A 13,530-nucleotide genomic window follows, 5' to 3' on the forward strand; every position below is an offset into this window, starting at 1 on the left:
ACCACACGCTCCTTGGGACCACGTAAGCAGGCCTCCTCCTATTTTTCCACTGGATTAATCAACCGGCACTAGGACCAGGAAAAGGGTTTCTCTGAATCTTTTTAACAAGTCCAGTTCTCTTGTCAAGAGAACTGCCCGGGCACGTTTTTCAAATAGTTTCTTGCAGTCTTTGATGTTCAGCTGGCAAGGAGGAAGGGCAGAACACCTCCTGTCTTTTGAGAGAGACATTTCGCTAATCTCAGAAACGTAGAAATCACAATCCCTCAAAGGCATTGGGATCTTTTTTTGGGCCATCCTAGCTCAGGCCGCTGTTTTACACGTCGACGGAATTGATGCTGCTTGGCTGGAGTCCTCTGGGCCGCCTCTATTTTAGCAAAGCGCCTCCTCCGGCCCGTTCTTTCCCCTCCCTCCCATCGCAGCGTGCAACCTCGAAGTGCAGCTTCTTTTCTCCCTTTTGCACAATTGTGCCATCGGGGAAGATCATGAATTTGTTGTGCCTTATTTTCGCCCTGAGTTCTTGGGGGGCTCACAGCTTGGGAGACCCCGGCCCCTTAGAGGATGTCGTCATTGATAGATACTACATCCCCAAAGTGTGCCTGCGAGAAGTTCAGATGGGTGACTTCGTCCGCTACCATTACAATGGGACCTTTCAAGACGGCACCAAGTTTGACTCCAGGTACTGGCTCGCTCGGTAAATCCAGAACAACTGTCCGAGGGAAAAGTCAGGGCTGCTTTTTAAAACTGCTCTTTTTTTCTTTTTTTTTTGTCGAGACCAGGGATAGATATGCGCTGATCACAAACAATGCCGTGGAATCATTATTAGCCCTATTAAATCTGAATTCCAAAAGATTAAGTATATTACTTATTAGTAGAATTCGAAGGGAAAAAAGTTTTCCCATAAATTGCAATGCAAAAACAAAAAAAGTTACATTTTATTCTTCCATTTTGCAAAGTATTTCTGAAATATTAAATTCAGCAAAAAAAAAAAAACCTAAAAAAGAAAAGGCCACACCCTCTCTTTTTTTGAAGAATTGTGTATCTTCTTTTCCCTGTTTTGCGGGGCTTCAATAAAGAAATTCGGCATTGCTGACCATTCACATCACTTCTATGTGACTGCACAGCATTTGTGTTGCAGAAGACAAAGCATGGAGGAATGTTATTGGAATAATACAGGGTTAATTTTATAAATTTCCAGTTCTGAATGAGAAAGAAGGTGGGACTGGCTTAGGAACCAGATATTTGAGTGAAGGAGGGATAAGATGGATTCCTGTCTTATAGTGGGTTGAGATGCCAATGCAAAATGGTGGAAAATTCAATGTGGTAAACTTTTTAAAATGTGTTTAAATCTACTAGCTTAAATAGGTGGTGAAATGTTAACATGTCATATGATTGTCAACCATATCTTTGATTAAAATATTAGAAACAGTTTTGTTCCTTATTGAACAATTAGATAGAAGCCATCTATGCATGTTTATCTCTGCAAATAAAAGAATGAGAGATTTGAAAAGGGAAACACTCTGAGAACTGCAGTGTTTTTTTAAAACAATTTGATTATAGTGACATCTATTCATGTCAAACTATCCTGTTGATTTTGATGTGGAAACTTTTATCTTTAATTATTTTCACAATTATTCCTTTTAGAAAATGGATTTAAGTTAGGAGTGCACCATGCATTAATCACTGTTATTGGCTCCCTCGACATCTGGTTGTCTAACAGCATTATTCTGTTAAACATCTACCCAGAAGTAGTTCCCATTGAATTTAGTGAGATTTACTACTGGAGAAATGGATACAGGGGTTAACTTTGCATCTGCCATAAGATTCCCATTCATTCAGCATCTGAGAAACTTGGGAGCAGGGTTTCGGGCCATAATTTGTTTGATTTTTTTGCCTTAGCACCCCATATTTGCACTGCCTGGGATTTCTGAACATGCAGCAAGCCTTATCTAATCCCATGCTTTCCATTTATATTTGACTACAACACTTATCATTCCTATGCCAGGCAACCTACCCCAATGGTACCTGAATGGGAAAACTAAGGGAAAGGCTTATATTAGTTATATTGGCTAAGAGTTATTGATTAGCTGGTCTTCCACTGACTTTTTTTTAAAAAGTATTTATGTAAGCATTCTTTCAGTAGATCAATCCAACATATTACTATTATGTACAGTCATATTCATAATAACCCCATATTCATGAAATAAAGTACCATGCCTTTAACTATGCCAAAAAGTTGAAAATAAATTCTTTTGCAGTAGCTGGATATAATACTGTTAGTTCAACATCAGTGAGTGTGAGTGTACTGTAACTTTTACTTATACACCTATGGTATTCAAATGTATTACAACATTTCATTGTTTCCTTCCAAGTGTTAAATATTATTGTCCTTAATGTTTAGTTTTGATTTTCATCTAGACAGGGTCCTCAGACTATTTAAAAGAAAGTGACAGTGGGTTGCAAAGGGGTGCCAAAGAGATAGTGTCTATAACGGGATCTGCAATTTTGGCTGTAGACGTGTCACCTCATGAAACCATAACCGAACCAAAAAGTTAATTTTGAATGGCTAGATTTTGCAAGCTAAAATTCCATTTCTATTCCAAATTCCAAATACATGAAGTAGGCTACAAGCCCTATAAAACGCATGCAAGTTTATGCCTACTTTAAATTTTCAGAAGATTTTCTGGTAAGGAAAGTTCAGTCTCAGTTTAAACTGCAGTTTTGGAAAGGCCATGGTGACTTAGCTAGCCTTTCCTCCAGCTGCATTCGGAATGTAAGATTCTGCTGTTCCACTCTGAGCAAAGGAAGCTAGAGATCATGTTTCACTTTCTTCTTTCTATGCTAGAAAAAAATGGGGTCACTTTAGAAGGAAAGATTTGCAGAATTGCTTTCTTACTAAATTGCTTTCTTACTAAAGAATTGCTTTCTTACTAAAACACCCACCCATGATCTGGATAAATAATTAGGTTGAGATACAGTTCTGTTAAACAGATGGATTCTGCTTTTGCAGCATGACAATAATTATAGTGGATCTGTACTAAAATATTCAACTGCATCATTACTTCAAGAGGGAATGTTTAGCCCAGAGGTGTTCAACCTTCGCAACTTTAAGACTTGTGGACTTCAACTCCCAGAATTCCCTAGCTATCCATTTAAAGTCTACAAATCATAAAGTTACCAAAGATGGACATCCCTGATTTAGTCAACCCATTCTGTGCATGGATGACCACTGTGACTCATTATTATACTTGCTTTTTTTAAAAAGCAATTCATTTTATAAAATGAATGTATGTATAAAATTCATTTTATAAAATGAATTTATGAAGTAAATTATGGCCATAGGACCTTTACTTGCTGATTTTTCCAGCCCTTTTTCTTCCTATTTTTTCACAACCAGAATCATGTCGTCCTCTATTTATATTTGCATGGATTCTGTTCTGAACCTGAAACAATAGAAATATGATGAAGAAAATCCTGTTGCGGGTAGAATAAGCTTCCAACAGGGGACAGGCGTACCATTCAAAGGGAACAAAAGACTCACTTGCAGTATTCAGGCTTAGTTGATATTCTATATAAATCGTATTTATTTCAATGGTAGGTTGAGCTGAGATAGAGAAACTGGCTATCTAGCAAACTTTATGATCAAATTAAAACTTGACTCCGGGTCTTCTTAGTAGAGTCTGATAAGATTGAGCGACTGAAGATTTTAGGGATCCTCACATTCAGTTATTTTTTTTCATCATTAAATCTGGGTGAGGTAACACTGTCCCAAACAGGGTTGATGCACAATTTGGGGCTCCTCCTGGACTCAACAGTTCTTGCTCAAGGAGCACAAACTCAAAAGAGACTTTTTGCACACTTGTATTCCTAGATTGTGGGGTACGGCTTATATAATTCATGCCATAATTGGAAAAGTGCAATATATCCTGAATAGCATTCAGAAGCTGCAACACTGTAATATATGCAATATTGTGTATGCCGTGAGGTATGCCCACACAACACATTGCTACATCAATTGAACTAGTTTCTATAGGCAATTTAAGGTTTTAGTTATCACCTTTAAAGACCTACATGGCACGGGGCCAGAATATTTGCAGAATGTTTCTGTCCATCCCACAAGATCAGAGTGGGCATATTCTAGGTGCCATTGGTGAAACAGTGTTTTTTTAAGAGTTCTTGGCTTAGATTTTTCTTTAATTGATTTGTAAATCAATTTTTTTTTTAATCTGTTCACCACCCAGAATTTCACTGGTACTTAACCATTATAGAAATTTGTCTAATAAATAAACATAAGTTTTATACTTCATTGACTCCCTACACTACTACATTTTGTTACTGATTAGTGGTCAATTTAGAACAATTGTCTAATGATTTACTCTTTAATGCTCACTCTTTCTGACAATAATTTCTTCCTTCTCCAGCTATGACCGTGGTGCTACTGTGGCAGGTGTCGCAGGTGTGGGACGACTCATCACTGGCATGGACAGGGGCCTTCAGGGCATGTGTGTGAATGAAAGGAGGCACCTCATTGTGCCACCACACCTTGGCTATGGCAGCATTGGTGTTGGTGAGTATCAAACTTCTTATGTTGGCTGGAAAGGAAAGATAATGAGAGCGAACTTTGCTTACAGATCTAAATTAGAAAGTTGCTTCTCAATCACAATTAGAAATATGCATAGTATTTTCCAGATTTCTTTTTTCCCCTCCACGCCATAAATTTTCACCCATAATTGTTGGGTATTCTTTGCGAATATCTTCTAGCTATATGATAATATGGAAAGATATAATGCTGGGTAAGGACAGTGTACGTGGTATTCTCCTGGTCTTCATTATAGTGTGTCTTATTTTCAAACCCTTAGCTGGTCTCATCCCACCAGACACCACCCTCTATTTTGATGTCATCTTACTTGACATTTGGAACAAAGAAGACAAGTTGCAGATCACCACCCTCCACAAGCCACAACAGTGTAATCGCACAGTGGAGAATTCAGACTTCGTACGGTACTACTACAATGGCACACTTCTGGATGGAACCCCCTTTGATTCCAGGTAAGAAATTCTAAAGCATAGAAGGCAATTTCTTGAACACTGAGAATCAAATGTTTATAAAAAAATAATCAATTAATGGCCACAATTGGGCATATGATGAGATGATATCACAAGGGGCATGATCTGTTTAGTTCTACTGAAAGAAGTTTGCAGGCCAGACTAAATCATGCGTCACTTGCAGACTTATTTCGGTTGCCTACTTTGGTGCTAACATATTACTGGTGGCTTGGTTCAGACAAAGAAAAAATATACCCAAGAAAACAATTTCCATAATCAACTCAACAATTTCATTTTTTTCAGAGTAGGAGCAGCAATCCCCAAACAACTATACAGTTGCAGTTGCAGAAGAAGCAGACATTCCCAGCCCAAGAAAATTAAGTTGATTGATCAAGATGTTGTAACCTTTTAACTCAGTTACAGTTAGAAAGCAGAGACCTTTTTGCAAAATCATTAATTTCTAACTAATTACAACAGGGTCTAATAAGAGTAGACAGATACCAATATTTCATTTTGAGTGATTATTGCCAGAGGCATCCAAATTTCTTGCTCTTTTAAGGTACTGTATTGGACCACTGCTGGCTGCTCAGTTTTTCTTCATTCCCTGAGCTGCTTCATCTACCTAGTATTCGATGTTTTTTTTTTCTCCATCCTCTCTTGCTTCCTAGCTATGGAAAAGACAATACTTATGACACCTATGTGGGTTCAGGCTGGCTAATCAAAGGTATGGACGAAGGCTTGCTAGGGATGTGTCCTGGAGAGAAGCGGCAAATAGTCATGCCTCCTTTCCTGGCCTATGGAGAGAAAGGCTATGGTAAGCTGGTCATGAAATTCATGTATTTCTTCTGCATCAAGAGATGGTCCTCTCTTCTTTTGCTATCAAATCCTGAGTCACAAAAATATGCAGATCTACTAATTTGGATTTCACAGATAATTTATTTTGTGGACTTAAAAAGCAACCAACATCCATCATTTGCAGACTTTATATGGAGATGTAGACCTTTATAGGATAAGGATTGTGGCTGTTAGCTCTACTCTTACATAGGACCCTTTGTAGTTTTGGGATTCTGTAGTCACTGTTACCCTTCCAGCATCCAGTTATTTCGGGACTGCAGATCTCAGAATTCCCAGCTGGATAGGAGAAATATGTGATTATATGCAGTGTTGGGATATGTTCGGTTTTCTAAAATCTGTTTGCTTGTTTGTTTTTACACCAAGTTCTGCTAGCTAATGAATTAAGCTTTGCAACTGGGCATTTTTTTAAATGAATGTCAAAATCTATTCCCACGAACATACCATCTTTTGTATTCCTCCAGAGTGAATGTCCACAAATAACAAACACATATACAGCATACTGTGTCACGCAACTTAAAAGCATTGTTATCACCTCATCTGGCTCAATTCATATCTGTGCCAGCCTGAACTGAGTCCTATTTTTCTTTCTCTCAGGTACTGTCATCCCCCCGCAAGCATCTTTGGTTTTTTATGTTCTTCTGGTGGACCTGCACAATCCGAAAGATAGTATCTTCTTGGAGCACTTGGAAGTCCCAGCATCATGCAAACGCAAGGCTGTGACTGGAGATTTTGTGCGGTACCATTATAATGGCACTTTAATGGATGGGACCATCTTCGATTCCAGGTGAAGAAAATATTCTGCAGAATTAGTTTCAAATTCTGATGACTACATGTCCATACAGTCTTTATGACATGAAAATATGGAAGTGATTGGCTTTTTCCAGCCTGGTTCCTTGATGTTTATTTTATTTATTCAAACATATTAGCCACCAATGGACTAAGTGGTGTACAAAATTGGAGAATCAAGAAAAATAGATAAAATACCAAATCCAAGAGACAGTCCAAATAAAAGGATCTTATAAACAATACAAACAAACAAGAGCACCAGAAATATGATAATACATTGATATATCAACCCCAGGCTTGGGACCAAAAACAGGTTGTAAGAACTTTCGAGAAGTTGCAAGAGCAACCTTCAGCCTTCCATCTGAGTCCTAACCAGCCTTTTAGACATCAGCAATTGGCTAGGTGCCATGACCAAGGTAGAAATGAAAATGAAATGAAAAAAGATCTTAGAATTGGAATTTACCTTGAAAAATACACCATCAGACAAGAAAACAGGTTGCATAGAGACGTGATAGATTTGAAAGCCACAACTTGCATAGAGACGTGATAGATTTTAGTCAAGGGAGATTACCATAGCATGGGTTTCTTTCTTAAAATTGGATTTTCAAAGTAGGGTTTTGCCACATGATGAGGTGTTCAAATGGGTCAGCATAACTGAAGTTGTACCTCTTTTGTAGAATCAGGGGTTCCTGGTCCTTTCTGGCAGAATAGAATCCTTACAGCAACTGAGTACATGTGCCAGATGATTTGATGACATCACAACCTTATGCAAATAGCACTACAAATATTGCTGTCCCATATAATAGATTCTGGCCTGAATAAAACAGCATGTTTACATTATGCAAAATAGAAAGGACCAATTCATGTCAGCCTTTGTTATATCATGTTATGCAATTTAAGTTGTCATCCACAAAGGGAAAATAAGAGCAATCAGAACAGGATAAACTGCTAAACCAAAATCCTGGTGAATTATTTTACCATGTCATTCAAATAAGAATAGCTAATAAGAAAGTGAAGGGAATGTGGTGGCTCAGTGGCTAAGACACAGCTTGTCAATCAAAAGGTCAGTTCAGCGGTTTGAATCTCTAGTGGTGCATAACGGGATGAACTCCTATTACTTGTCCCAGCTTCTGCCAACCTAGCAATTCGAAAGCATGTAAAAAATGCAAGTAGAAAAATAAGGACCAGCTTTGGTGGAAACGTAACAGTGTTCTGTGCATCTTTGGCGTTTAGTCATGCCGGCCACATGACCATGGAGACGTCTTCGGACAGCGCTGGGTCTTCGGCTTTGAAACAGAGATGACCACCACTCCCTAAAGTCGGGAATGGCTATCACATATATGCGAAGGGAACCTTAATAAGAAAGTGCTCCCTTGTTTGTGTCCTATAGGTTGCTCCTTTTTTATCTTCATAAATCCAAATAAGTACATTCAGAAGATCAGTATAGCCAGAAAGTGGCTATTCAGGCAGATTTTTTCCAAATACAGACCAAGAACAAGAAAAAATTACACTGGGGAGCAAGAAATAGAAATCCTGATTGCTGAAATCCTAACTATTTGAATTTGATTTAAAAAATGGTAAAGGAATGAGAGGCTTCCATATATTTATTTTATTGCTTAAGCCAGATTTGTGTACCTTGTTGTGATCTTCCTTCCCTTATTCAGGCGAAGTTTATTTAAATGAGCTTAGACAGTTTGAGCAGTCTAGTTGAGAGTGAGCAATGGATTTTGCTGTTAGAACAGTCAGTTCTTCTCCACAATTTCTTTTCTCTTTCAATTCCAGTTATTCCCGGAATCATACTTATGACACTTACATTGGAAAAGGCTATATCATCCCTGGAATGGATCAAGGACTACAAGGGGTCTGTATTGGTGAAAGAAGACGAATAACAATTCCTCCCCATTTAGCCTATGGAGAAAATGGAGCAGGTAGGTAGCAAGGAGATTGTAATTATAATAAACATTTTTATATGTATAAACATATATTACCTTCCAAATATGTTGGGCTTAAGCTCTTGTAACTCCCATGCCCATTTTACAATATGAGCTGTATAATCCAAACACATTTAGAGAGATCTATGAGAATTCTCTTCTTGATCAAGACACAGCAATCTGTAAGATATAATTATATCATGAATATAAATTAGGCGCTCTTAAATTTGGCCAAGAGTTCCCTATAAATCTGGAAGTGCAGATTTTAAGATGTCTTGAGCTAGCTATGTGGCGCAATCCCTGTATGGTTACCTGGGATGTCCAGACAGATGAACCATTGGCGATAATGTCTGTGGAGATTCTCAGTCATCTGGTCATAGTTGTCTTTTTAAAAAAGCAACTGGACTGTCCTCGAGGAAAAAAACAGTTCCATTGCCTGTGAAACACTGGCAATAAGCTATTATGACACTTGGGATATAAATATACTTGTAAATTTAAAATAAATGTTCAGCTTTTTGAAGTATTTCCTTTTCTATTTCTGTGTGTTGTAAATCCAGGTTGTTTGTGCTGTATGGCTCGTAATCAAGTTATTTTATAAGCCATTGATTTATTTGATTGGAATGGAGTCACACTTTTCCTCTGGGAAATTAGGGTGGCATGTATAGCACTCCATTCTCCAAGTTTTTCACCTCCAAGTTAAATTGAACGGAGACGGTCCCAAAATAACTGACTTTCTATGACAGAGGATAGATATACACTTTTAACTCCTAATCAACTTATCTGCTACATCACAAGGGCTCTCCTATAAAATATTAACAGAGTGGTACTAATTAAGGTCTAGTTACCCTAAAACCTATTCCCTCACTTTCTCTTATGATAGAGTTAACTCTGCTCTTCCTTTCCCTTGAAAACACATTTTTAGATGAGCATTGGTTGGCTTCTAAATCTAATAGACTAGAGCAGAGGTCTGCAACCTTAAAGAGCCATTTGGATCCGTTTCCCACAGAAAACAGCAGGAGCCATAAAAACTGGGTCGGTGTGGCCAACTCAATGTCACTCACTCCCACCCAGTCACATGACCCCCTACCCAGGCCTACCCAGCCAGTCATTCAGGCAGAGAACTGGTTGTTAAAAAACACTGGGAACCACAAAACCCTTTTGACGTCTCTCCATCCCTCCTTCTCTCTTTCTCTCCCTCTATCTCTCTGTCGCTCTCTTTCCCACCCTCTCTCTCTCTCTCCCCCCTCCCTATCTTCCCCTCTCTCTCCCCGTCTTACTCTCTTTCTCTCTCTCGGAAAGCCGAGGATGGGGCTCGGCTCTCCTTGGGGCTCTTCGCTACTCCTTTTCTTTCTTCTTGTCAATTTTTTGGAAATCCGGGGTGGCTGAGGAATGAGTGCAAGCCATGGCAGAGGCTTCCCTTCGGGCAACCCTCTTCCTGTCGCAGCCCCCTGGCTGGCTGTGGCAGGGCCTGGACAGTGCACAGGAGTGGGGAGACCCTCAAGCAAGTGGCCGGGCTCAGCCAAAGCACAGCAAAGACACGCGTGAGTTGGCTGCTCGCTTGAGGGTCTCCCCACTTGTGTAACCCTCCTGGCCCCGCCACAGCCGGCCAATGGGTTGCAAGAGTAGGAGGAGGCGGGTTGCCTGAAGGGAAGTCTCTGCTGCAGCTTGCACTCATTCCTCAGCCAGCACGGATTTTCAAAAAGTTGACAAGAAGAAAGAAAAGGAGTAGTGAAAAGCCTCAAGGAGAGCTTGCCGGGTTGGCCCAGCCTCTGCTTTCCGAACAAGAGAGAGGAGAGACACAGAGACAGAGATACAGAGAGATAGAGAGGGAGAGACTAGTTTACGGGCGAGCTTCTTTGGCGAGGGTTCTCCGGCTTTCTCCTGACCCCTGGTATGGGCGTGTGAGGTTCAGCCGGGCCAGCCCCCTTTTCCCACTGCCCTGAGCTTCTTTACTTCTCCAGTGGAGCAATGCCGCCAGCTTTCATTGAAAAGCGTCCTCCGGGCAGTGAAAGTCCCCCATGCAGGTTTTAAAGCCACAACTGGGTGTTGTGGGCCATTCCCCATTCTGTCGTCCCATCCTCCTGGATCCCATTCCCAGCCCCCAGCCCTCATGTTAATGAGGCTGGCGTCAGTTGTGGCTGGGGCAGGCCAGTGTCTTGGGGTGAAGAGCAGGTTGTGTGTCTCCCCAAGTGACTTGAGGCACACCCGGCACTAACAAGGGCTGGAAGAAGCTCCAGCAAGAGGTGCCAGAGAATCGGCCCCGGCCACTTCTCCATCTCCTGTCGTCACCGTTACCTTCTCAAGACAGGCAAGGAGTGACTGGGAGTGGAGGGCGAGGGGAGGGACAAGCCAGTGGTGGGATCACCTGACAGAGAGCCATACCAGAGGGCCCAAAGAGCTGCATGTGACTCCGGAGCCATGGATTGTTGACACCCAGACTACAGCAACCCTGAGATATAACAGTTCTTTTATAAAACATGAAAGTGTCCAGTGTCTACAATTTGGTTGATTCCTGCCAAGGATACTTTGCATTCCATAATAGGTAATACTGTAGTGTGGAAAAAGTTTTCAGAAGACAGAAAGTTCAAAATTCAATGGGCTAGATTGTGAAACCAAAGCTGAAGAAATGGCTGAGTTTATTCTTCATGGTGATATGCTTGATTCTGCCTTCATGCAATATGTTAACCTACCAATTGTTAGATCACAGTTTGTCTCAACATGATGTGTATACCTTGATATCATAGCTTGTTCAATAAACCAATGATTAAAACAAACAATGGGTTAACATATGTAAACACAATGTTGCCTCATATTTGAAACTTTCTGAAACCCATGTTCCTGGAAAAACAGAGCAGCAAAATATCTTTGGTCAGCCAAGTTCCACAGAAGACCTACATATGTACTCTTCTCTTCATTCTTTCTTGCATTCTTTTGTATTCCAGGGAACAAGATACCAGGCTCAGCTGTACTTATATTTGATGTCCATGTCATTGATTTCCACAACCCCACAGATTCTGTAGAGATAGAGACCATCTTCCGCCCTGCAGACTGTAACGTCACCGCTCAGGAAAGAGACTTTGTTCGCTATCATTATAACTGCTCACTCCTGGATGGCACCAAGCTTTTCTCCTCGTGAGTTCCTAGCTCCAAGTTCATTTCAGTTAAATGTCTACACTGCCTCACTGCAAAAATGCCAAAATGGAAATATTGAACAAATACACAACATAGTTTTTTTTTTTATGTATATGAACTAAACCTAACACTCCTGATTTGAATTCATTTTTTACCATCAAAAATTGACTAATGCCTGTCTATCTCAAAATCACTGTATAAACCTGGAAACATTGGGACTTACAAAAATAGTTGTTTAAGATATTTCTTTTTTCTTTTGAAAATGTTTCTTTCATGGGATGTTTTGTGAGAGTACCACAACTTTGTCAGTGCCCCACATTGCTTTAGGTACCCTTCTAAGGCAAAATAATGTTGGCTAAATAAGGAGATACAGAAGTTTGCATAATCAATACAGTTGCAGAATTTAGACTTCCTAAATCTAGAATTCTATAGAAAAAGCTTCGGAGAGCCATTAGGGGATAGAACATATTATTCTGAAAATCCAACGAAGTATTTTTAAGAGGACTCAATGGCTTGTTTTCCACTAACAGGCATGATTATGAACATCCACAAGAAGCTACCCTGGGTACCAATAAGATAATTGAAGGCTTGAACAATGGCCTACTGAGCATGTGTGTGGGAGAGAAGAGGACTGTCATTGTTCCTCCACATTTGGGGCATGGTGAAGGTGGTGGTAAGGCAACTTCTTAGCAAACATTTCAGATTATCATTCAGTTATACAAGCTGATAAGATGGAAATATTGGATAGATCCTGAATCCCTTCCTACCTCACTTCCTCCCTTTCTTCTAGATATCATTATTGAAAAAATCTGTCAGTGTTTATGTGGAAGGTGATACAGGTAGTCCTTGAGTTATGGTGGGAAGACTATTAAATGAACCACTGATGTTGGCAGAGCTAAAGCAAGCATCTACTAAGAAATGGAAACCTGGGAGGATTTTTTCTCATCACTAGCACTGGCCTTAGCTCTTTCAGTTTTAGTTTCACTACCATTATAACTAGCAAACTTGACACTGGTGGAACTAAGGCATTTAATATTAGTGAGAAACTAACACTAGCGAAGCTAATGCTGGTGGAACTAAGGTTATTATTCAGTGTTAGCAAGAAGCTAATGCTAGTGAAGCTAACACTAAGGCTAGCCTTAGTGAGGAAAAGAAAACCAAGAATATCACCAATGGTATTTTTCACTCAGAAAAAGATGTACTCTTGTGAGATTATGCTAGATAGCCCAGCAACAGAATGGCTTTAGGAATGAGAGATTGATTTTATCAAGAGGCTTAAATTCTTAGAAATGATTGTTGTAATCTCTAATGTAATTTAAAGAGACCATTTATTAGAACAAATATTTCCCTTGTCTTTGACTCACAGACCTAATTTGAATGTCACACTAAGGCATAATTTGACTTTTTGGCCAGATTAAGTTTAATATGCTGCATGAACACAGGATTTAGTATGCTGTATGAGCACAGCATTATATATATATTGGTTTATTTAGTAAACCATGGTTAAGACCACAATAGCCCAAAGTAATGTATGAACCAAGTCACTGTTACTGCTGCCTATAGCACTTTTCTGCATGCCTGGAAACTATATTTCTGCATTACAGGTAGCCTGATTTATGATCACAAATGAACCCAAAATTTCTGTTGCTAACCAAGGCATTTGTTAAGTGAATTTTGCCCCCATTCTATGACCTTTTTGCCAGTTAACTGAATCATTGCAATTGTTAAAGTGAATCACATAGTTAAGTGAATCCAGCTTCTCTTAGTGACTTTGCTAATTGGA

General features: G+C 39.7%; 1 protein-coding gene across 1 annotated transcript in view; it reads left to right on the forward strand.

The window, feature by feature from the left end:
• The window catches only part of FKBP10 (FKBP prolyl isomerase 10), a 19,435-nt gene continuing 5,905 nt past the window's right edge, over positions 1-13,530 (forward strand). Inside the window, exons 1-8 of the mRNA XM_034415936.3 lie at positions 1-676; positions 4,419-4,564; positions 4,857-5,046; positions 5,712-5,857; positions 6,493-6,682; positions 8,467-8,612; positions 11,558-11,747; positions 12,278-12,420. Of these exons, the coding sequence (XP_034271827.2) occupies positions 333-676; positions 4,419-4,564; positions 4,857-5,046; positions 5,712-5,857; positions 6,493-6,682; positions 8,467-8,612; positions 11,558-11,747; positions 12,278-12,420 (1,495 nt within the window). The 5' untranslated portion in view covers positions 1-332. The remainder of the gene's footprint in view (positions 677-4,418; positions 4,565-4,856; positions 5,047-5,711; positions 5,858-6,492; positions 6,683-8,466; positions 8,613-11,557; positions 11,748-12,277; positions 12,421-13,530) is intronic.

This window comes from Pantherophis guttatus, chromosome 4, assembly GCF_059756535.1.
Source record: "Pantherophis guttatus breed Tessera chromosome 4, ASM5975653v1, whole genome shotgun sequence".
Classification (NCBI taxonomy): domain Eukaryota; kingdom Metazoa; phylum Chordata; class Lepidosauria; order Squamata; family Colubridae; genus Pantherophis; species Pantherophis guttatus.